The 24242-nt window shown below is 34.3% G+C and overlaps 3 protein-coding genes and 2 long non-coding RNA genes across 5 annotated transcripts in view; 3 read left to right on the top strand and 2 right to left on the bottom strand.

Moving 5' to 3' along the window:
• LOC129787983 (protein Peter pan) overlaps window positions 1-24242 on the bottom strand; it is a 1185971-nt gene that overhangs the window by 658734 nt on the left and 502995 nt on the right. The gene's annotated exons all lie outside the window — the stretch shown is intronic.
• Window positions 1-24242, top strand: part of LOC129787980 (L-dopachrome tautomerase yellow-f2-like) — a 1067766-nt gene that overhangs the window by 540529 nt on the left and 502995 nt on the right. The gene's annotated exons all lie outside the window — the stretch shown is intronic.
• LOC129788038 (uncharacterized) lies at window positions 11080-12990 on the top strand. Its single transcript, XR_008750277.1, has 3 exons — window positions 11080-12202; window positions 12601-12712; window positions 12792-12990. It is a non-coding gene; the product is annotated as an uncharacterized LOC129788038 (long non-coding RNA).
• LOC129787994 (eukaryotic initiation factor 4A-III) lies at window positions 13713-15246 on the bottom strand. The gene is made up of 2 exons (XM_055823938.1): window positions 15060-15246; window positions 13713-14920 (listed from the first exon to the last, which is right to left on the bottom strand). The coding sequence occupies exons 1-2, from the start codon at window positions 15199-15201 to the stop codon at window positions 13854-13856; spliced, it is 1209 nt and encodes a 402-aa protein (XP_055679913.1). The 5' UTR covers window positions 15202-15246; the 3' UTR covers window positions 13713-13853.
• LOC129788041 (uncharacterized) lies at window positions 16050-17732 on the top strand. Its single transcript, XR_008750280.1, has 3 exons — window positions 16050-16426; window positions 16507-16680; window positions 16763-17732. It is a non-coding gene; the product is annotated as an uncharacterized LOC129788041 (long non-coding RNA).

Genomic DNA, 24242 nt, shown 5'->3' with positions numbered 1-24242 from the left:
TACCTCAATTGTAAATGAAGATTTATACTTTGTGTAAGTTCCCTTTAAGGGGGTCGTGAGGGGATCCTCTGTTTTAAGGTGGAAATTCAGTGGGAAGCTTTTGTCTCTAATTTGGGTTCATTTGCGATGGTGTCAATTGAAATGCAAATAATTTAAATGGTGTCACAAAATTCTATTTTGGTCCTGCGAGAGAATTCTCTATTGTCCTTTTGGGAATTCAGCGAATTTTCCCTGCAAATGGTTCTATTTTGCCACACTAAGGGTGAGAAGTTTCCTTGAGATTCCTTACAGATTAAGAAGGAAATTTGTGGAAGAAATATTTCTCAAGAGTTATTTTGTTCTTAAAAGCGAAAAAGCATAACAAATCCTCAATTAAATTCATTATTATGTACTGCACTCCTTGGCTAATTAACCAAACTATGCACTTGGTGTGTAGGTGGTGCTTCTTGTACATGAACATCTAACTAAATTATAAATCTCCATTCTTCACTTGAATGTTAATTTATTCCTTGCAAATTGCGCGGTATAAATTATAAATTTTGCATCTGTACACTCTCTCCTAAGTTTGTATATAGATAAATTTCAAGATGAATCTCAAGATGAAGATGGAAATGTGAGATGACGAGAAAATTTATGTGAGACGTGATTTCTCATGCATCCCATTGCTTGTCCTGTAATTAATTGCCAAGTGGGTGGGATTGGTGTGAAATATCTTTGAGAATTAACACTAAACATCGGTGTAGTAGCCACAGGATGACACAGGAGAGCACCAAGAGAGCAAGTGAGAGATTCTGCACGAACCTTCTAATCCTGAATGTCCTGATTCCTCCTCCTGCATCGCACCTCTCAGTCCACAGGCAATGGAGAAGGGCTACCAAATTCTCCTGCATCACACTGAGCAGATTTTCACAGATGCGTGAAAATTCTACAAGGAACATTTCGAGAAAAGCCACAAGAGCTATGCAGGCAAACAAAAAGCGACTCATGTGGGGATTTTTGCGCTTCTCTACTCTCATCTGGTCGGAATTTTCCCAACTGTGGTTGCCATTTGATGCCATTTCGACGTTGCAGCAGATGACCTCCTGCGGATCCCTCCAAAGCCACACGGGGGAGCACCAGCTCAAAATGCCACGAGAGAAATTTCGTTGAGGAAATGAAGAATTTTGTAAAACAGAATTTTCCTTATCGATGCCTTCTCATTCGCAATGTGATTATCTCGCGTGAAAATCACATTGAACACGCGAATTTCCCCTGAAGCTCTATGACGTAGCTCCTCACCGCCCCCATGCGATGATGGGAAATTCACCAGTCAAAGCATCAAATGTAATATTTTTTTTTATTTGTGATTGATGTTTGGTGAAAGAGGAGCAGGAGTGGGGTGTTTTTTACTTCTTTAAAAGCCTCCCCAACCACGAGTACGCAACGCAAAGGCAAAGAGACTTTGACATGTCTATTTTTGGGTACTTTTTGCGATAAAACTCGCGCCCTCACCACGGAATCAGTCATCTATTCTAAGGCATTCAAGTGTCTTGGCAGTCCATTCTTCCCTCCAAAATTAGAGGACAAAAAAATGTGATAAAAGTACCCTGATTTCTTTAAGCACGACCCTTTGCAAGTCTTGACGAAGAGAGGGAATTTGCTATTTTTAACAGACATTTCTTCATTCATTCCAGCTATATGTGCTGAAAGAAAGACAAACCGAGTGAAAGAAAATAATTAGAGAGATTTCAACTGAAATTAGAATTGAATTCAAGTCTTGCATTTTATCTGCTAAAGGATTTGTCAAAATATTTTGCTAAATCCTTTTTGCGGGAGAATTCTGAGAAAAGGAGAAAAATAAATTAATACATTTTCATCCCACACATTCATCATTTTAATCAAGCGAAAATGTCATCAGATATGATGAATATATTTTCCGTATTTTCCCATAAATATAGAAAATATACTTTATGTATTAAGTATTTTTGCCAGCAAAATAAGCAGGAAGTTTATTAAAATAATGAATTAGGCTTCATTTTCTTTATGAATAGACCAATATTGTGCTTTCGCATAGAAGCTCAATATTAAAAGATTCCCTGTTTAATATTCTCATCATTTTCCTGAAAATTGTATATTTTTTCTCAACAATATTTCTCCTTTAATCCTTTTAAATTTTTATTAGTGTCAGAATAAATAAATTGTAGCAATTTTTCCATGTAAAATTCATTACTCATTCATGTTGAATTTCATGCAAAAACATTCTTTCTTGCTTTAATAGAAATTCCCGCATGTGGAGGGGATGTTTTGCAATGAATTTTGCATTTAAAAGAGAAAAATGAAAATTGCAGCACATTCTTTTTAGATTATTCAAAATGAAAAATGATTTATGGTGCTATGCAGGAAAAGAATGTCAAGTAAAAATGATCATGACATTTTTTGTCATTCTATCTCACTCCCACTAATGTATTTTCCTATCTTTCGTCTTTTTCTCACGCATGTTTCCGACATCTTTTTTCGTGGCATGCTTTTTTAGCTGTGATTCTTTCTTCAAAGAAGCACAGCTTCTGTGTACACTCCAAAATGCAAAGTCGTCAGATCGGGCTCAAACTTGGGATGAGCACGAATTAGGGTCCCCACATTCCAAAAAACGTATGCGCCAAAAATTGGTCCGGCCGGCCGTCCGTCCGTCCGTCCGGCCGTCCGTCCGGCCGGCCGGAACCTTTTGCTAAATTACAAGAGAACGGTGATAGATAGAGACTTGCGGTCAACGGCAAAGTTCATATATCGGGTGGAAGACGTCCGATTATGATGTCAAATCCAACCTCCCACCCCCCCGTCCGCCATTTTGAATAACCTCAAAATTTTGTTTTCGCTATATCTCAGCCCCTGTAATAGCTAAAAATCTGAAATTTTTATATGTTGTAGGGGCCATCAATACCTTTCCAACAATACCTCATTTTTGAAAATCGGTCAAGCCGTTTAGTCAATATGGCCGCCACAATTTTTCATCGAAAATCGGCCATAACTCGAGAACTGCTTGACCAATTTTGATCAACTCGGGCTCAAATGAAAGATATTAACGAGCCCTACAACCGCTCGGAACATTGCAAGTTCAAAAAATGACCGCAAGTGGTGCTAAAATCGAAAACAAAATTTTCGATGAGTTTTCGATGAATATCTCGAGCACCGCTTTATAGAATTGCTTCAAATTTTGATATGTTATAGCTGACTATAATATCTTTCATCATGCCAAAAATGAAGAAAATCTATGTAGCCATTCCGGAGATATCGCGTTTTAAAGTTAACATGTCATATCTTGAGTTGCATAAGACCAACGCCCCGCAAAGCGGGGCGTTTTATATATACATATATAAAAGTAAAGTAAAATATATATAAATGCATAGATATACACATTATATATACATATAAAGATGCAAAGATAAATATTAAATAAAAATATAGCATGGATGGAACAGTATAAAGCGAAAGAACGGTAAGTAAAACTTACGGGCTGTGATTCTTTCTTTGTCAGTGAAATGTGAAATTGACGGAAAATTGAGGATGGGCAAATTTTGAGGAAGGCTTTCTCGCGTACCGAATCACAGCCAACGCCCACGATTAAGGCTTCTCACAAATTATCTGCGCGTTGGCTGTGATTCGGTGCGCGAGAAAGCCTTCCTCAAAATTTGCCCATCCTCAATTTTCCGTCAATTTCACATTTCACTGACAAAGAAAGAATCACAGCCCGTAAGTTTTACTTACCGTTCTTTCGCTTTATACTGTTCCATCCATGCTATATTTTTTTCTTGCGCACAACATGTTTTTATTTCCTTGAATTTTCTCAACATTTGGGGGTATTTTCCCCAAAGAAAAGTGGAAAATGCTTAGCTAAAGAGCCCACAGTGCCAGGAAAGCAGTGGAAAATGGAAATTTACGGTCATTTAGCGGCCAAATATGTGAAAATGCGCGAAGTGAAAAATCAAAACATTCTTTCCCCGACCAATTTTTACGGGATTCTTTTCTAGATTTTGACCACACAAATCACTTCTTGCGGGCTTTTTGTATCTTCCTACAGGTCATCTGCATAGGGAAGGTCGGCCTGGGGTCAGGGAAATGCTTCCTGGGTGGTGGAATTCCACCTGAACGCGAAAAACTGGTCCGGGAGTGAATGTTTTGCTGTCAAACTTCACTGTTTTCACTTATTTGGCCGATAAATACCCACGATTTTCCACTTTTCACACTTTCACAGGCACTAAGAACACTTCCACAAGCCGCTTTTCACTTTTCCCGAGATAAAATATCACAATTCACAGAGAAAATTGACGAAAAATAAGAAACGTGTTGACTACGCAAGAGCTTGAAAAAGAATGTCGCAGGAACATGTTTTTTTCTGTCATTCTTTTTCCAGCTCTTGTGAAGTCAACGTATTTGTTAGTTTTCTGCAATTTTCTCTGTAAATTGTGATATTTTAGCTTGGGAAAAGTGAAAAGCGGCTTGTGGAAGTGTTCTTAGTGCCTGTGAAAGTGTGAAAAGTGGAAAATCGGGGGTATTTATTGGCCAAATAAGTGAAAACTGTGCAGTTTCTATAGCAAAACATTCACTCCCGGACCAATTTTTTCCGCGTTCAGGTGGGATTCCACCACCCAGGAAGCATTTTCCTGCCCCCCACACAGACCTTCCGTGTTGCAGATGACCTGTGGGAAAGTCCAAAAAACCTGCAGGAAGTGATTTGTGTCGTGAAAATACAGAAAAATATCCCGTAAAAATTGGTCAGGGAAAGAATGTTTTGATTTTTCACTTCGCGCATTTTCACATATTTGGCCGCTAAATGACCATAAATTTCCACTTTTCACGGCTTTCCTGGCACTGAGAACACTTCAGCAAAGCCCATTTTCACTTTTTCATGGAAAAATATCCCCAAATACTGAGAAAATAATTCGAAATGAAAAACATGTTGAGTGCACAGAAAAGAATGATGAAAATGTCGGAAGCATGCGTCAGAGAAAGACGAAAGATACAGAAATACATTAGCGGGAGTGAGAGGGAATGACAAAAAAATGTCAGGAAAAAATGTCATGATCATTTTCTCTTGACATTCTTTTCCTGCATAGCACCATTATTGCCACTAATTTTGTCAGAATCTCACATTTTTCTGACACTAGGAAAATTTATAACGGAGGAAATGTAAAGAAAAAATGAATTTTAAGAATTATTCAGAAGTTCAATAAAAGAAATCCCCCGAAGAAATGCCCAACAATTTAATTAACAAAAGCAAAACTTTGCAGAGGAGGGAGAGCTTTTGGGATTTCTTTTTGTAATTAATAAAAGCTCAATGGGGATTTTTGAGATTTGATTATATTTTCTCAATATTATTGCAAACATGTGCGCTAATTTGCTTTATTTGTTATTCAAATTCAATTTAACTTTGTCCCATTCACAACAACCATCTCCCCCCCCCACACACCTCATGCAAAAAGCTCACAAGGCAACTTTTACCAATTGCAAATGTATATACCAAAATTTTCATGGAGCTTGTCGCACGAATTAGGTGGGTGAGAAAACTCGAAGGGAGCATGAGAAAATTTCGTCAACTCAAACATTCATGTGAGGAGTTGTTTTAGCCAAATTGAGGAGCTTTCTTGTAATCCACGGACCAATCTTACTTAGCATGCAGTAACGGTGTTGGGGGTGAATTTAATTTTCATTGATTTGATGTTGTTTCGCGTTGTTGGGGATGGTACTAAAATAAACAAACATACACACAGCGAGAAGAGATGGTTACATACCGTCCTCGAGGGTTATCACACGCAGGCATAAGGGGGGAGGGGAGTGAAAAACAATGGATAAAAACACAAATAATTTTTGGTATGCAAGACACGCACTTTGGGCGGCTGGGTGAGTTTCCCAAATGAGGCGTCTCGGCGGAGGCAAATGCAAAAAAAAAGAAATCATCCCTTGTGGGACTGTGCACGTGAGAAAGCCATCCCCAAAGCTCCATCAACTAAACATACATACATAGTACAAACACCCCATCTCTGTGTTTGGAATATTTATTTGCAAAAAAATTGCAAGAAAAAGGGAGAAATTTCTCTCGTCACCCTATAAATTCTTTCACGCCGTCCCCCAAATGTGTTGGAATGCGTGAGAATATACTTTCAGGAAAGAAAGTACGGCAATGAATAAATTGATTTTGTACCCGAAAACCCGGAATTCCACTGCGCCCCCTTTTCTTGTATTCTAAATTATTTTGTGAGAAAATAAATTTGAGAAAAGTCTCACAAATTATGGCTCATTGTACCCTCAGACTGTAAAAATACCCTCCATTTAGGAAGAATAGTGGATTAATTTTATTTAATTTTACAGAAAGAATTTACATCTCTAAAACTGAAGAGATTTTCACAAAAATAAAATAAGCCACGTCAATCTTTAATTATTTAGAACTTCCTGTGTTCGTCAGAGCCAAATTCAGAAAAGAAGACACACAGTAGAGTCGAATTGGCTCAAATTGCTGTGTGTAAACAGGAATTCGGCTCTGACAAACACCAGAAGTTGCTGAAAAGCTTAAATTATTATTTTTTTAAACGATTATCTTTGAATGGAAATACGTTTAAAAAATGAATAAACTAGTTTTAATAGAAACTTTTCTTCATAGAGAGAAAAAAAAAGCTTTCTCTAACCCAGCTTTTAGTAAAATTTATTTTATTGAATAACTTTCTGCAAATATATTCAATTTAATAAGCACCTGGCATATGCAATAAATTGAAATAAATCAATATTAGCATTTAACATGCAAAGAATTTTTTTATTGCATTCCGGAATTTGTCTCTTATTTGCTCTTTTTTTTCAAAAAATCACGCGATGTTTGTAAAATAAAATTTTATACCCAATATTAGTTCATGAAGAATTTAAACTCTTCCACAAAATTAATATTCATGCAACGAATAAGGAAAACTTGTATTAAATTCAATATTTAAGTACAAGAGTTCACGAGGAAAATTCTCATTTCCGTGAAAATTAATCTCCAATAAAACTTTTCAAATTCACAGGAAGATTAAGAAAATCTCTCGGAAAATTGTTTCAGAAATAATTTATTTTACTCTTCGATGCACTAAATTAAATTCATTTTAGATAAGAAAATTAATATTTCTACTGCATCAGATTGGCATAGCCTTAAGGAATTTTATGAATAGAACTTATAAGAGCTTGATACAAAAGTTAGTAAGATTTTGGAAATGAATCACAATGAAATTTTACGGAAATTTTAAGGATATAGAAGAAATCTATTAATATTAAAATATAACAATTTTGCAGGTAAAAAAGTATATTTGTACAAGAGAACGTTTTATGCTAAGTCTTCAGCACATGTATGGGAATTTCTTGAAATGTCACACATCCTTCTATTGACGACATGATGTGAGTGTTATTTTGTCATGAAGAAACCAACGAGAATACCTGAGAATATTTTATATTTTTTGCTGTTCAAAAATGTGAATAAATACATTAATAAATTGGAGTTGATGATTGAGATCATTCATCATTTGATATCATTTTCATTTAATTATTTTTCTCATTTTCCTCTACTTTAAAGAGATAAGAAAAGAATTTTCTATTTGTTAAAGAAAAGACATAAAATAAGGGCTAATAAAGTCTTCATAAGAATAACTTACAATTTTCGCAAGAAAAATTTAAAATTTGGATCTTTTTCTAAGCTCTCTGTCTCATTATATTAGCTCCTTTCTCCCCCTATTCTCACGATATGTTAAAACTATAAAATATAGTAAAATTAAGCCCTTACCCCTCCCGATTTCCCCATATTTCTCCATCGGGATAAATCACAAATTTTTCCAGCAGTGCTCTGATTCAATTAGCATTTAAATTTTCATGGGAAAATTCACCCGCACTTGACGATTTTATTTTACCGGTGAAATGGAAAATTTGGTTTAAGAGAAAAAATGTGGGGAGCCAACACCTTTCCGCACTCTCATAAAATTTTATTTTCCGCAAAAAATTTCCTCTTTTCGTTGAAAATTTCACGAGATGGAAAATAAAGAGCATCCATCGTGCGAAATTATCAACGGATGGTGTGATAATCCACCCTCCTTCCCTCCCACCCCCGGAAAACTGATAATGTGTGTGTGTGTGGCATTTAATCTTGTTAACGAGTCAATACTTTGGGGGATTTTATGCGGATGGGAAGGATGTGATTTGACATGAAAAACGCACATCCTTAATGGAAAATGATGCGAAATTGGGGGTGGGGAGAGCTCCTCTCATGCGCCCACTTTAAAATAATTCCTCCACATCCAGAAAATACATTCACACACCGGAAAAGTTTGGGTGAGAAAATGCGGTGAAAGCTCAGGGGGTGGGGGTGAAAATGTCTCTGGGTGAGACACGTGTCCTACAGAGCTGAATGGGCCATGCACGAGAGGCACGAGATTGGGAGAGAGGTTCTGAAAGAACTTGAGGTGGAAAATTGGACCATAAAAATGAGCTTTTTTTGCATACCTACATTTTCCCACGCAATGGGCTTTCACCCCCACACCTCTCTCCCAAAGCTCAAAGGATCTTTGTATGTGTGTGTGTGTGGGAAAAACCACGATGGGAAAGAGTCATAAAAAAAATTGAAGGGAAAGAACTAAATTAGCATTATTTAAAAAACGTGAAGAACAATCCGCAAAAAAGCCCACCCTCGTGCTCCTCAATTTGCATCGTATCCCAGCAAAATTGTCTGACACTGCGTGAGTGATGGGGGGAATAGCAAGAGTGACAGATTCACGCGAAAAAGCTCCCTACCCCCTGCTATGTACAATATTATGTGGGTTGTAAAGAGATTTTTCTATCATCGTGTCATCTTTCACATTTCATTGCAAGAAAACTTGTCTGTTATCACCCACGCTTATGAATTTTAATGCCATATCTAAGGTATTGTGCATGAAAAAAATCATGTCACGAAAAAGCTATAAAATCGTATTAAAGCTGCACAAGGGGAATTATTCGTCAAAATTCTGATTTTTCTTCAAGAAGATTCGAATTCTTTGTCAAGATTCGGATTATTAGTCAAAATTCAGATGATTCGCTAAAATATTTCAAACATTCGCCAGATAAATTCCCCTTGAAGCTGCACGATGCACCTGAGCTTTTCCAAAAAAATACAATTGTGAAAGTCAATCATAATGCGTCTAGTTATAAGAGTTGGTATACCACAACGCAGATGGGTCTGTCTATGCGTTGTAATTTAATTTGTGAGTAGTATTAGTAGGCAAAGTAGATTTATTATGAAATTCATCAATTTAAAAGACAAAAATGCTCATATTTCAAGTTCTATAACACCTACAGAAATTTCTTGACTAGTTTTGGAAAGGTCTTGAAATAAACTATATTTTTGACCTCAAAGAATGGTTCTAGAGGTTTCTGATGTTCCAGAAAGTTGTAGAGTTTTGCAAAACCTTTAATTTGATACCAAATTGAGCAAAATCGGACAGACCGTTCAAGAGGCTCTTAGAATTTTTCAAATTCAAGAATTTCTCAAATGGCTATATCTTCTAAACGGCGATATAGATTTTCTTCATTTTCGGACTGGTGAAAGATATTGAGTCAGGCTACAACATATCAAAATTTAAAAGAATTGCCTAATGGGGATTTGGAGATATTGCCCCTTAAAGTTGGGCAATTTTTGTTTTTGTATTTAGCGCATCTTGCGGACATTTTTGGAACTCGAAATGTTCTAGACAATTGTAGGGCTTCTTAAAACCTTTCATTTGATACCAAGATGGTCAAAATTGGTCAATCCGTTCTCGAGTTATATCGAAAAAACACTTTTTGCTTTAGGCTGCCATATTTGCTAAACCGCTTGACCGATTTTCAAGTAGGGGAACGTGGCCCAATTGCGACCCCCTAAATTCTGTTTCAGAAGGATTGAAAAAAGTCATATTAAAATGAATTAAATCTTCCCAAGTTTGGTACCATTGGAAAGGTCATTTAATAGGCTAACTTTGTTCCATAGATGCAAACATTCTAACTCTTACCTGTTCTGAGAAATAATGTAATTAAAAAAAGTTGCTAAAATTGCACTTTTTCACCACGGTGTTCTAATTGCGACCCCCCGAGTGTTCCAATTGCGACCCCCTGTTTTTGCCGTAATTTGTGGGTTTTTCACTAGTAGATCACTTTTATCACTACTATAAATAGGAAAAACACCATGAATTACCCGGAAAAGCTGGAAAATCAAGAATTTATTTTCAATTTTCCCCACATTTGTTTTGACATTTCGCCCTCGAGGTGACTACACACACTTTCACACACACCGACAATTGCGCACTCACTGACGTAATTCGCAGAAAATCCACGAAAATTCTTCTGAGGAATGCGTAAATTACACTAACTATACTCCCCTTTGGCTTTAGGAACATTTTCACTGCGAAAAAACTTTCAATAAACGTGAAAAAATATTGATTTTCCCGAAATCAAAACACAGCGCGGTCTGTGTGAGAGAGACACTTCCACACCACTACACGCATGCGCGACTGCTTTACCGTGGTGAATGGTAGAAATAGACGGTCCGAATTGAAACATTTTGGGGGTCGCAATTAGACCATTCTGCATGTATTACATTTTCACTTAATTACTTAAAATACCTAAAATCTTTCAAAAAATTGTAAATCAAGTAATAAACTAGACCCTCTAAGCTACAGAAACGCGGCATAATATGAGACATAATAGTGGGAAAAAAACTCATATCAACTTAGTTTCTAAAATCAGAAAATGTCGGCCAAGTGCTGAAAATGAATTTTGATTTTTAATTCGTCCTGTTGTGTACCAAATTAATTTATTTTAGGCGCTAACATTATCTTACTATAATATCTTCATAATGTAGTGAAACTAATTTTATAATATTTCGTCATTTACGAGAAAAAGGGGCGGTCGCAATTGGGCGGCGGTCCGATTTGGGCCACGTTCCCCTATGAATTATTGATGAAAACGTCTCACTGAGCTCTACAACATACTAAAATTTCATACCTCTAGCTATAAGGGAAGTGGTTGATGGTACTTCAAAATGGCGGACGGCGGCCATCTTTGATTTTACATCCACATCCCCATAAAGAGTTGTCCTATTATTGTAGACATGTCTATGGACATGTCTAACAGCAATCCAATGTGATCTTTTTTCAGCGAACATATCCAATGAAAGTCCAAAGGATTATCATTGGACATTCGTTTGGGATATGTCCAATTACAGTCTTATATCTAGTCTAATGATTTTTCTTGGGACGTGTCCTTCACTTGTCCTATATGAGTCCAATTTCCGTTTCCATTGAACGTTTCCAATGCCAGTCCAATGGATTATCATTGGACATTCGATTGTGATATGTCTAACAGTAGTCTAATGTTTAATCCTACGATTTATGTTAGGACACCATAATCAGACGTCCAATGCTACTCCAAGGTAATTTCATAGGACATTCTAATTGAACGTTTCCAATGCCAGTCCAATGGATTATCATTGGACATTCGATTGTGATATGTCTAACAGTAGTTTAATGTTTAATCCTACGATTTATGTTAGGACACCATAATCAAACGTCCAATGCTAGTCGAAGGAAAATTTATAGGACATTCTAATTGGACATATCCAATGCCAGTCCATTGGTTTATTATTGGACATTTGTTTGAGATATGTCCAACGATGGTCGAACGTTTAATCTTACGATTTATCTTAGCACATCTAATTCAAACGTCCTATGCTAGTCCAAAGGAATTTCAGAGGAAAGTTTACGTTAGACGTATCCAATGCCAGTCCATTAGTTCATCATTGAACATTCGATTGGGATATATCCCACGATTGTATAATATCTTGTACTACGATATCTCTTAAGACGTCTAATTCAGACGTCCAAAGCTAATCCAAAGGAATATCATAGGACGTTAAAATTTCATATATCTAATGCCAGTCCAACTATTTTCATTGGACTTTCGACATATGCTTCCATCGATATGTCTTACGTTTGTTCAAATGTCTTTGTTCTGTGAAGAGTGCGTGTGTAGCAGCGTTGGAAAATGGAAAAATGGGAAAAATATCCGGAAAAATAGCAAAGTAAGTACATTATACACTAATTAGGATATAGTTAAACGATGTGTATAAGAAATTAAGTTGCAATTTATATAATTGTACGCGAAAATAGAAATTTTCTTTTTTACAGGTTACGTGTTTCGACAAGTCCAGGTGAGAGATTTTTTTCGAATACAACCAGGTAAAAAGAGAAGTATTTTAATTAAAGAGCGCTCTTCTGTAAATAGTAGTAGTAGTAGTAGTAATAGCAGTAGTAGTAGCAGTAGTATGTAGTAGAAGTAGTCGGGGTAGTAGTAGTAAATATTATGTATGTAATATTTGACAAATTTTTCTATTATTCCATTATTATTGATTGATTTGTCTTTTCATGCTACATGTTCCCGGACAACTTCTATTCTCCGGACTCTCCCAGGCTCCCCAAAAAGAGTGTCCATGGACAACCCAATATTCTGTAATATATATTCTGTAATAATTCTGATATATATAATTCTAATATATTCTGTAATAATTCTGTATAATATTCTGTAATATATTCTGTAATATTCTTACAGCTACATGTTCCCGGCGTTCCCGGACAACTATCTTACGGATACTCCCACGTTACAAAAGCTCGCCAAAGAGAACTATCAGCATTTATGACGAAGGGAATGGAGAAAAGAAAAGGTACTTATCATTGATTGATTATATCTCATTTTATTTTGAAGATTTTACTTAATATTCATAAAATTATTTGTCTTTTCAGACCGTGCCTTGGAAAACAGAAGTAGGAGAGCATCCCGTGTCTTGGAAAACAGAAATTGCAGAGCATCCCGTGTCTTGGAATACAGGAGTTGCAGAACATCTCAAAGACCCAGGACGTCAGAGTTCAACCGCCGAAGGACAAAGTATCATACATGTAAGATTTATATATATAATTTTTAAATAAAAAAATAAAAAATTAATTCAAAGCGTTTTTTAGTAAAAAAAAAATAGAAAAAAATTGGACATATCCTAAGCTATTCGTATGAAATGTCCTACGACGCGTCCGCTAGAACTTTTCTAAATACGGACCTGTCCTATGCTATTCGTATGGACTGTCCATTGATGTATCCACTGAAAATTTTGCACACTGGATATGTCTTATGCTCTTTGTATAGACTGTCCCATGGATTGTCCTCTGAGGTGTCTGCTAGATTTTTACTCTACACGGATCTGTCCTATGCTATTCATATGGATTGTCCACTGACTCGTCTTCTAAAAATTTTCTAAACACTGGATATGTCCTATGTTCTTTGTATAGGCTGTCCATGGACTGTCCCCTGACGTGTCTAATAAAAAATTTTGTAAACATTGGACAAATCCTAACCGGAAATAAGTGACAAGTCCTATGATCTGTCCAAAATCTGTCGTACGAAAGCAAGACTCGGAAGTCATGAAAATGTCTTTGAGGATGTCTTATTTTGTCGTAGGACAGAATATAAGAAAAAAACAAGAAATTTCCATGGGACACATGGGACGAATCCATGGACAATCCATTGGATTGTCCATGGACACTCTTTATGGGGATTTCTATAGAAAACTTCAAACCCGAAGTCTCTATCTGTTACTGTTAATAATAAATACTTAATAAATACTTACTGCTAATAAATTCACAAAGAGAGAGAGAGAGAGAGAAATAAAACAATTTTCTTTACCAATTCAATTTAATTTTTTTTATTCCACAAAGTACACATATTGGAAATATAATATTTAGTTTTTTTTCATTAATGATGTGGGGGTGAGAATTAAATACAAAGTAGTTGGTAATGCGAATTATTAATTTTTTTTAGATCAAATCAGCCACATTCATTGGCATCTCATCAATTTGTGTGGAATAGTACTGCTCAATGTCCCGCAGAATTCTAATATCGTCCGATTTGACAAAGTTAATGGCGACACCTTTGCGCCCAAAACGCCCGGAACGGCCAATGCGATGAATGTAGAGCTCACGATTATTTGGGAGATCGTAGTTGATGACCAACGACACCTGCTGGACATCAATGCCACGCGCCCAGACGTCCGTGGTGATGAGAACACGACTCTGTCCCGAACGGAATTCCTTCATGATCTCATCACGCTCCTTCTGCGGCATATCCCCGTGCATGGAGCTCACGGTGAAATTTGCCTCACGCATCTTCTCCGTCAGCCAGTCCACCTTCCTCTTGGTATTGCAGAAAATCACCGCCTGCGTGATGGTCAGTGTGTCATACAGGTCGCACAGCGTATCAAATTTCCACTCTTCACGCTCCACAGCCACGAAGAACTGCTTAATACCCTCCAGTGTCAACTCGTCGCGCTTCACGAGAATCCTTATGGGGTCTGTCATGAACTTCGACGTCATCTCCAGGATTTCGTGCGGGAGTGTAGCGGAAATGAGGCAAACTTGCGTTGCAGGCGGCAAATACCGGTAAACATCGTAGATTTGCTCCTTAAATCCCTTATTCAGCATCTCATCAGCCTCATCCAGCACAAGCATCTTAATTGAGCGTGTCCTCAGCACCCGACGACGAATCATATCAAACACCCGCCCCGGTGTACCGCTCACAATGTGCTGCCCATAGTCCAACTTCCGGATATCCTCCCCGAGATTCGTCCCCCCAATGCACGCGTGACACTGCACATTCATGAAATCCCCCAGCGCCAGAATAACCTTCTGAATCTGCACAGCAAGCTCACGCGTTGGCGACAGGCACAGCACCTGCGTCTCCCGGATTGTTGTATCCAAACTCTGGAGAATTGCAATTGAGAACGTGGCTGTTTTTCCCGTTCCCGACTGCGCCTGAGCAATCACATCGCGTCCCTTGACAATGGGCAAAATGCTCCTCTGCTGAATTGCCGATGGTTTCTCAAAACCTACCCGGAAAAGCCATGAAAATAGAGAAATTTGCATGAAAATCATTACCAAAACAACAGAGTGAGGTTATGTGCACCCCCTTAGCAGTTTGACAGCTTTCCGGGGGCGCACGAGAAATCGGCCTAGAAAACTACTCACCGTACGCATAAATACCCCGTAGGAGCTCCTCCCGGAGTCCCATGGAATTGAAGGTGGGCACCACCTCAATATCCTCACTCGTTTCGAATTCCACATTGGACAAATCCTCCGTGTTTACACCGCGACGCGATCCTGCTGCCATTTTCGATTTTTTTTCTTTGCAACTGAAAGTTGTTTCGTGTTTCCGCAAGGAGGCGCTAGTGAGACAGTTCGCCGCGCTTCAACCAACTAAACAGCGCCATATAGCGTCTGGTCCAAATAATAAAATTTGAACTTGAACGAACTTTTTGCTTGCTTTTCCAAAAATGCGATTTTTCTTGCTTTTCCTTCGAATTTTCTGGCATAAAACGAATTTTTGGGACTCCTGGGGCACTTGCGGATGCTCGCGCGACCCCGGGGAGCCGCTCTGTGCGGAAATTGGGACTGGCAGAAATTTTGACGGTTATGTTACAAATTTGAAAATTTTGACGGTTGGGGCACTTTTTTTTCCCGGAAATGGATTTTTGTGACTTTTGGAATTTTTGATCCCAAAAATTCAAAAGTGTTTTCCTGGTCACAAAAAACACAATTTCCCCGGGAAATTCGGCAGAAAACGCGAGGAAATTGCGAAAAACTGAATGTGTGAGGGAGACGGATAGCGGTGAAATGCATCAATTTCATTTTCTTCTCAACAAAATGTACCAAAAAGGGCGCCAAATTCAAAAAGTAGTCAAAAAAGCATGAATTTTATATGGGGGCGCTACGAAGGGGGGCTCTGGGGGGAAAATGAATATCGTTGGTGAAAACCGCCTGGTATCAGTAGTCTCTGTGCAAAATTTCATCGCGAACCAACGGTGTAGAAATGCATAATTTAGGCGATTCATGCTGTATGTTGAGACCGTGGAGACCTTGTATGGAAGATGAGAACAAAAAGACGAATTTTCTTCTCTGAAGATCAGTTTTAACCTTTTCGGCTCACTGTGTAGTTTTATGTTAAAACAGAGGTGGGCAGACAGCTCGATGACAATCAGTCAAATGAGGTTATGTAGATTTAGGGTGGATGAGCATACTGAAATTTCATATACGAATTCTGAAATTTTCACACATGTAGTATGAAAATTTCAAGGTGAAATTGAAATGAAAAAAAAATGTGCAAAAGTGAATAATACTGATTTATTAAGCTAATATTTGTCTTAGAAGTGAGTTAAAAGAAGGAATTCAGTGAAAAACACTGGAAAATTCGAGATTTAAATCTAATAATTGAATGATTTTGTGATATGGTTTGTGGAAATTAATTGTTCCGGAAGTGTTCATACATCCCACACAGAATCTCCAGGAAGTTCCTTGTGGTTGATTCCTGGGAAAGCCGGAGTAGAATGTTTTCAAAGGTAAATCAAGGAAAATTAAAAAAAAAAACAAACAATTTGAAAACGAGTTTGGAATTAATTTCATTTATTTTTGTTTACAGAGGAGATGACAAAAGCTCATGTGAGCTATATGTACAGGACCTACAGAACATATAAGTCTACTGAGAAGCTCACAAACAACATAGGAACCCAATCCTTCAGGAGCTTTCTTCCTCAGACGCTTTGGTTGTGGTCAAATTCCCTGAGAGGGAAGAACATTCAAAACAAATCGATTGGTAAGTGAAGGATTTCCGGATAATTTCCAATGACCATCTTGCTGTAGCTGGCTGGAATTTTGAGTGGCTTTTACTGTTACAGATGATGCTGCAGTTTGTCCAGGAGAGATGCAATTATCCGGAACCACGGGCGATTCCAACACGGCATTCAAGAACTTCCTGCATAGAAGTGTTTTCTTTGAGTGAAGTGAACTTTGAGTGCTTCATTACCTTCAGCAGAACCTTTTCTTGGACTCAGTCTTACGAGATAGGGCTGCTGTGGACTCCAATCCGGAGGAAAAACGCATCATTGAACGTCTCGTCATATCGTCAAAGAAAAAAACAAATACTGACAACCCATTCACAATTCTTCCTATATGCTTCCTATTTTGAGCGGACACGTCATAGGACATTCTCAACAAGTGTCACGTGCTTCATCGTGACACCTCCATTGACCTTCGTAAATTATGTATTTATGAACAATCTTGTGAAAATGTTAAAATATGCAAAAAAAAAAACTACAAAATGGCCAACAAATAAACAAAAAAATGTTACAATTAAAGAAGAATATTTATTTTTACAACAAAATTCCAAAAAAAAACCAAAGAAAGTTGTATGAAAAAATCCTGGATTTCTTCAATGAATGTATTATAAAGGTCTTATAGAAAGCGAAGATTTTTCTGAAAAATCTCTGTCTTCCTCAAAGAATGTAATACTACTCTTTCATTACAAAATGTCTTAGAAAGGAAAGTTGTTTTAATAAAAAAATTTTTTTTCTTCCTTTACCAATGCAATGTAGTAATTCATTTCATTATAAAAAGTCTTACATGGCGACGAACTATTTTGTATATGTAGTTCGCATTCGCTTCATATTTTTACCAAAAATTCTTTATGGTAATTGAAGATTTAATAAAATAAAATTAATTTCCCATATTAAATTGTATGAAGCGCCTTTTCAGTGAGAGCAGTGAGAGACATTTTTCGTGAGAGAACGAGCGCACACGCAAAAATCTAAGCGTGCTGCTCTTTCTCATTGCTGCAAATATAAGCATGCTGCTCTTTCTCATTGCTGCGTGTGCCGATTAGCACACGACTGAATTGCCCGGGTAACCGAAGACCACACACATGTGCGCATGCTTATGTGTGTGTATTTCTCAACCGCGTGAGCGGGGTTGTAGGCAGGTTGAATAAAAAGTTTGCTTGCTTGTTGGTAACGACAAGTTAGGTGACGTGTAGCGTAGCCGTTTTCGAATATTATGGTCGTGGTATCAAATCCAACCAATGTCAATGATTTCATTTTTTTTTCCATTAAATTTTTTTTATTCCCCAATCATTTTAAATATAAATTTTTTGATATTATACCACTAATTTGATTTACTATTACAATAGAAATATAAGGAAAATAGGGGAGAACAGTACAATACCAAATAATGAAAACATCCGAAGGTTTTCAAAAAGAGGGAAAACGGACGAAAAACTGAAAATGTTCGAAATAGTTTGTCGTTTTGTGAGATCCTTTATCGAAAATTAAATGCAAAAGTTAAATTTTAATTTTATTAATAATCTTTATTGAAAAGAAATGGATTCTTCAAGTTTTATTTTTCAAAAGCTGTACAGATTTGAGCAAACTTTCTGAGATCCTTTATCGAAAATTAAATGCAAAAGTTAAATTTTAATTTTATTAGTAATCATCATTGAAAGGAAATGGATTCTTCAAGTTTTATTTTTCAAAAGCTGTACAGATTTGAGCAAACTTTCTGAGATCCTTTATCGAAAATTAAATGCAAAAGTTAAATTTTAATTTTATTAGTAATCATCATTGAAAGGAAATGGATTCTTCAAGTTTTATTTTTCAAAAACTGTACAGATTTGAGCAAACTTTCTGAGATCCTTTATCGAAAATTAAATGCAAAAGTTAAATTTTAATTTTATTAGTAATCATCATTGAAAGGAAATGGATTCTTCAAGTTTTATTTTTCAAAAGCTGTACAGATTTGAGCAAACTTTCTGAGATCCTTTATCGAAAATTAAATGCAAAAGTTAAATTTTAATTTTATTAGTAATCATCATTGAAAGGAAATGGATTCTTCAAGTTTTATTTTTCAAAAGCTGTACAGATTTGAGCAAACTTTCTGAGATCCTTTATCGAAAATTAAATGCAAAAGTTAAATTTTAATTTTATTAGTAATCATCATTGAAAGGAAATGGATTCTTCAAGTTTTATTTTTCAAAAGCTGTACAGATTTGAGCAAACTTTCTGAGATCCTTTATCGAAAATTAAATGCAAAAGTTAAATTTTAATTTTATTAGTAATCATCATTGAAAGGAAATGGATTCTTCAAGTTTTATTTTTCAAAAACTGTACAGATTTGAGCAAACTTTCTGAGATCCTTTATCGAAAATTAAATGCAAAAGTTAAATTTTAATTTTATTAGTAATCATCATTGAAAGGAAATGGATTCTTCAAGTTTTATTTTTCAAAAGCTGTACAGATTTGAGCAAACTTTCTGAGATCCTTTATCGAAAATTAAATGCAAAAGTTAAATTTTAATTTTATTAGTAATCATCATTGAAAGGAAATGGATTCTTCAAGTTTTATTTTTCAAAAGCTGTACAGATTTGAGCAAACTTTCTGAGATCCTTTATCGAAAATTAAATGCAAAAGTTAAATTTTAATTTTATTAGTAATCATCATTGAAAGGAAATGGATTCTTCAAGTTTTATTTTTCAAAAGCTGTACAGATTTGAGCAAACTTTCTGAGATCCTTTATCGAAAATTAAATGCAAAAGTTAAATTTTAATTTTATTAGTAATCATCATTGAAAGGAAATGGATTCTTCAAGTTTTATTTTTCAAAAGCTGTACAGATTTGAGCAAACTTTCTGAGATCCTTTATCGAAAATTAAATGCAAAAGTTAAATTTTAATTTTATTAGTAATCATCATTGAAAGGAAATGGATTCTTCAAGTTTTATTTTTCAAAAGCTGTACAGATTTGAGCAAACTTTCTGAGGTCCTTTATCGAAAATTAAATGCAAAAGTTAAATTTTAATTTTATTAGTAATCATCATTGAAAGGAAATGGATTCTTCAAGTTTTATTTTTCAAAAACTGTACAGATTTGAGCAAACTTTCTGAGATCCTTTATCGAAAATTAAATGCAAAAGTTAAATTTTAATTTTATTAGTAATCATCATTGAAAGGAAATGGATTCTTCAAGTTTTATTTTTCAAAAACTGTACAGATTTGAGCAAACTTTCTGAGATCCTTTATCGAAAATTAAATGCAAAAGTTAAATTTTAATTTTATTAGTAATCATTATTGAAAGGAAATGGATTCTTCAAGTTTTATTTTTCAAAAACTGTACAGATTTGAGCAAACTTTCTGAGATCCTTTATCGAAAATTAAATGCAAAAGTTAAATTTTAATTTTATTAGTAATCATTATTGAAAGGAAATGGATTCTTCAAGTTTTATTTTTCAAAAACTGTACAGATTTGAGCAAACTTTCTGAGATCCTTTATCGAAAATTAAATGCAAAAGTTAAATTTTAATTTTATTAGTAATCATCATTGAAAGGAAATGGATTCTTCAAGTTTTATTTTTCAAAAACTGTACAGATTTGAGCAAACTTTCTGAGATCCTTTATCGAAAATTAAATGCAAAAGTTAAATTTTAATTTTATTAGTAATCATCATTGAAAGGAAATGGATTCTTCAAGTTTTATTTTTCAAAAACTGTACAGATTTGAGCAAACTTTCTGAGATCCTTTATCGAAAATTAAATGCAAAAGTTAAATTTTAATTTTATTAGTAATCATCATTGAAAGGAAATGGATTCTTCAAGTTTTATTTTTCAAAAGCTGTACAGATTTGAGCAAACTTTCTGAGATCCTTTATCGAAAATTAAATGCAAAAGTTAAATTTTAATTTTATTAGTAATCATCATTGAAAGGAAATGGATTCTTCAAGTTTTATTTTTCAAAAGCTGTACAGATTTGAGCAAACTTTCTGAGATCCTTTATCGAAAATTAAATGCAAAAGTTAAATTTTAATTTTATTAGTAATCATCATTGAAAGGAAATGGATTCTTCAAGTTTTATTTTTCAAAAGCTGTACAGATTTGAGCAAACTTTCTGAGGTCCTTTATCGAAAATTAAATGCAAAAGTTAAATTTTAATTTTATTAGTAATCATCATTGAAAGGAAATGGATTCTTCAAGTTTTATTTTTCAAAAACTGTACAGATTTGAGCAAACTTTCTGAGATCCTTTATCGAAAATTAAATGCAAAAGTTAAATTTTAATTTTATTAGTAATCATCATTGAAAGGAAATGGATTCTTCAAGTTTTATTTTTCAAAAACTGTACAGATTTGAGCAAACTTTCTGAGATCCTTTATCGAAAATTAAATGCAAAAGTTAAATTTTAATTTTATTAGTAATCATCATTGAAAGGAAATGGATTCTTCAAGTTTTATTTTTCAAAAGCTGTACAGATTTGAGCAAACTTTCTGAGGTCCTTTATCGAAAATTAAATGCAAAAGTTAAATTTTAATTTTATTAGTAATCATCATTGAAAGGAAATGGATTCTTCAAGTTTTATTTTTCAAAAACTGTACAGATTTGAGCAAACTTTCTGAGATCCTTTATCGAAAATTAAATGCAAAAGTTAAATTTTAATTTTATTAGTAATCATCATTGAAAGGAAATGGATTCTTCAAGTTTTATTTTTCAAAAACTGTACAGATTTGAGCAAACTTTCTGAGATCCTTTATCGAAAATTAAATGCAAAAGTTAAATTTTAATTTTATTAGTAATCATCATTGAAAGGAAATGGATTCTTCAAGTTTTATTTTTCAAAAGCTGTACAGATTTGAGCAAACTTTCTGAGATCCTTTATCGAAAATTAAATGCAAAAGTTAAATTTTAATTTTATTAGTAATCATCATTGAAAGGAAATGGATTCTTCAAGTTTTATTTTTCAAAAACTGTACAGATTTGAGCAAACTTTCTGAGATCCTTTATCGAAAATTAAATGCAAAAGTTAAATTTTAATTTTATTAGTAATCATCATTGAAAGGAAATGGATTCTTCAAGTTTTATTTTTCAAAAACTGTACAGATTTGAGCAAACTTTCTGAGATCCTTTATCGAAAATTAAATGCAAAAGTTAAATTTTAATTTTATTAGTAATCATCATTGAAAGGAAATGGATTCTTCAAGTTTTATTTTTCAAAAGCTGTACAGATTTGAGCAAACTTTCTGAGGTCCTTTATCGAAAATTAAATGCAAAAGTTAAATTTTAATTTTATTAGTAATCATCATTGAAAGGAAATGGATTCTTCAAGTTTTATTTTTCAAAAACTGTACAGATTTGAGCAAACTTTCTGAGATCCTTTATCGAAAATTAAATGCAAAAGTTAAATTTTAATTTTATTAGTAATCATCATTGAAAGGAAATGGATTCTTCAAGTTTTATTTTTCAAAAGCTGTACAGATTTGAGCAAACTTTCTGAGGTCCTTTATCGAAAATTAAATGCAAAAGTTAAATTTTAATTTTATTAGTAATCATCATTGAAAGGAAATGGATTCTTCAAGTTTTATTTTTCAAAAACTGTACAGATTTGAGCAAACTTTCTGAGATCCTTTATCGAAAATTAAATGCAAAAGTTAAATTTTAATTTTATTAGTAATCATCATTGAAAGGAAATGGATTCTTCAAGTTTTATTTTTCAAAAACTGTACAGATTTGAGCAAACTTTCTGAGATCCTTTATCGAAAATTAAATGCAAAAGTTAAATTTTAATTTTATTAGTAATCATCATTGAAAGGAAATGGATTCTTCAAGTTTTATTTTTCAAAAACTGTACAGATTTGAGCAAACTTTCTGAGATCCTTTATCGAAAATTAAATGCAAAAGTTAAATTTTAATTTTATTAGTAATCATCATTGAAAGGAAATGGATTCTTCAAGTTTTATTTTTCAAATACCAAGCTATAATTTAAACAATGTTTCGAAATGAAACAATTTTTATTTCTTAAATTTGTAAATTTATTTCATGCATATTATAACTTTATATTTGTACTTATGTATGTATGTGTAAAAAAATTAAATGAAATCATTAAAATTTTGCAGGTCTGCCAGAGCAATTCTGAGCAGTTCTCTTAGCTTTTTGTCCGACAGGCTGGCTCTCATCTTTGATTTTAGAAGAGTGAGGATCGAAAATGCGGCTTCGCATGTGTACGTCGTGCCGAACATAACATCAAAGTCCTCTCCTCGTTTTGCATAATTGTGATCGTTGTGTTCATTTTCATCTGTTGCAAAAACGTCTGCCAGATATTCAAATCTTTTGATAAAATCCTTTCGGATTTTCCTGACATTGTTTGAGTAAAAAGAAAAATCTTTATCAGGGAACTCTTGGCAGTACTTGAATGAATGCAAATCGTTCTTGCTCAGTTCTTTTTCCAAACGTATCAGTAATGACATAAATTCATCAATTTTCGACACGAGTTCTTTTATATTTGTTCGCTTCCCCTAAAAAAAATAAAAAGAATAATCTATATCAGTAGAGATTAAAAACAAATAATAACTCATTGTTTTTAAACACTTTGCATTTCTTTTAATAAATGACTTTTTGTATTATCCTTTTTTATTATCTTAAACTCACTAAGGATTTTATTCTGAAGAATAATAAAGATTTAACGACAAAGAGAATATTATATACCTGTAGGCTCAAATTCAGGTCGTTTAAGTACTTAGTAATATCCCCGAGAAATGCTATATTTCTCCAAAACTCATCATCATGCAGTCGAGACTTGAGTTTCTTATCAAACTGAAAGAACAAATATAATTGTATTCTAAAAAGATTGATAAAAAAATAAAATATTTTAAATTGCAGTATATATTTAATTATTGAAAACTACTGTTATCGAGAAGTAAATAATATTCCTTAGGGATTAAAAATGTAAAAATTTTAAGCGAATTAAGTTCTTCTCTAAGTAAGTAAAATGAATTATGTTGCTCGATTTTAATTTAAATTCCAACTTTTTAGTCTATGTACAATTAATTTTCTTTTGTTCATTTCAGGTATGTAGGTAGTCTTTTTCACAAAAGCAAGAAACAAAAGTATCATATTTTATCATAAATGAAACAATCTCGAAATAGAGAGATCTTTTTTTTTTATAATATACTTAACTTATATTTTGTTTTAAAAAAATAACGTAGGGGATCCTGGGGTAAAATGGTGAATTTTTGGGAGATAATTTTTTCAGGAGTTCCATGGAAATATTTGAGATTTCTCATGAGAACTATATTAGGAAATTTTTCGGGCTACAACTTTGTCTCAAACGATTTTTCTCTATAATCCTCATTTAATGAAATTATTTTAGCAAGGCACTATAATATCTACATATTGAGAATGAGGGATTTATGAAACAATTAAAACTTTTTTTAATTAAAAATATACAAAAAAAACGTTAAATTTCAGAAATTACCATTGCATTTGGATAAAAAAAATTGCCGAGAATATCGCCAAAACGGATCAATTAATATGAAACTTTCTAGGCTTAGGTGGGGGTAAGAAGTACAA

Source organism: Lutzomyia longipalpis, chromosome 1 (genome assembly GCF_024334085.1).
Source record: "Lutzomyia longipalpis isolate SR_M1_2022 chromosome 1, ASM2433408v1".
Classification (NCBI taxonomy): domain Eukaryota; kingdom Metazoa; phylum Arthropoda; class Insecta; order Diptera; family Psychodidae; genus Lutzomyia; species Lutzomyia longipalpis.
The sequence above is the reverse complement of the archived record's forward strand: the minus strand, read 5'-3'. Positions and strand labels throughout refer to the sequence as shown.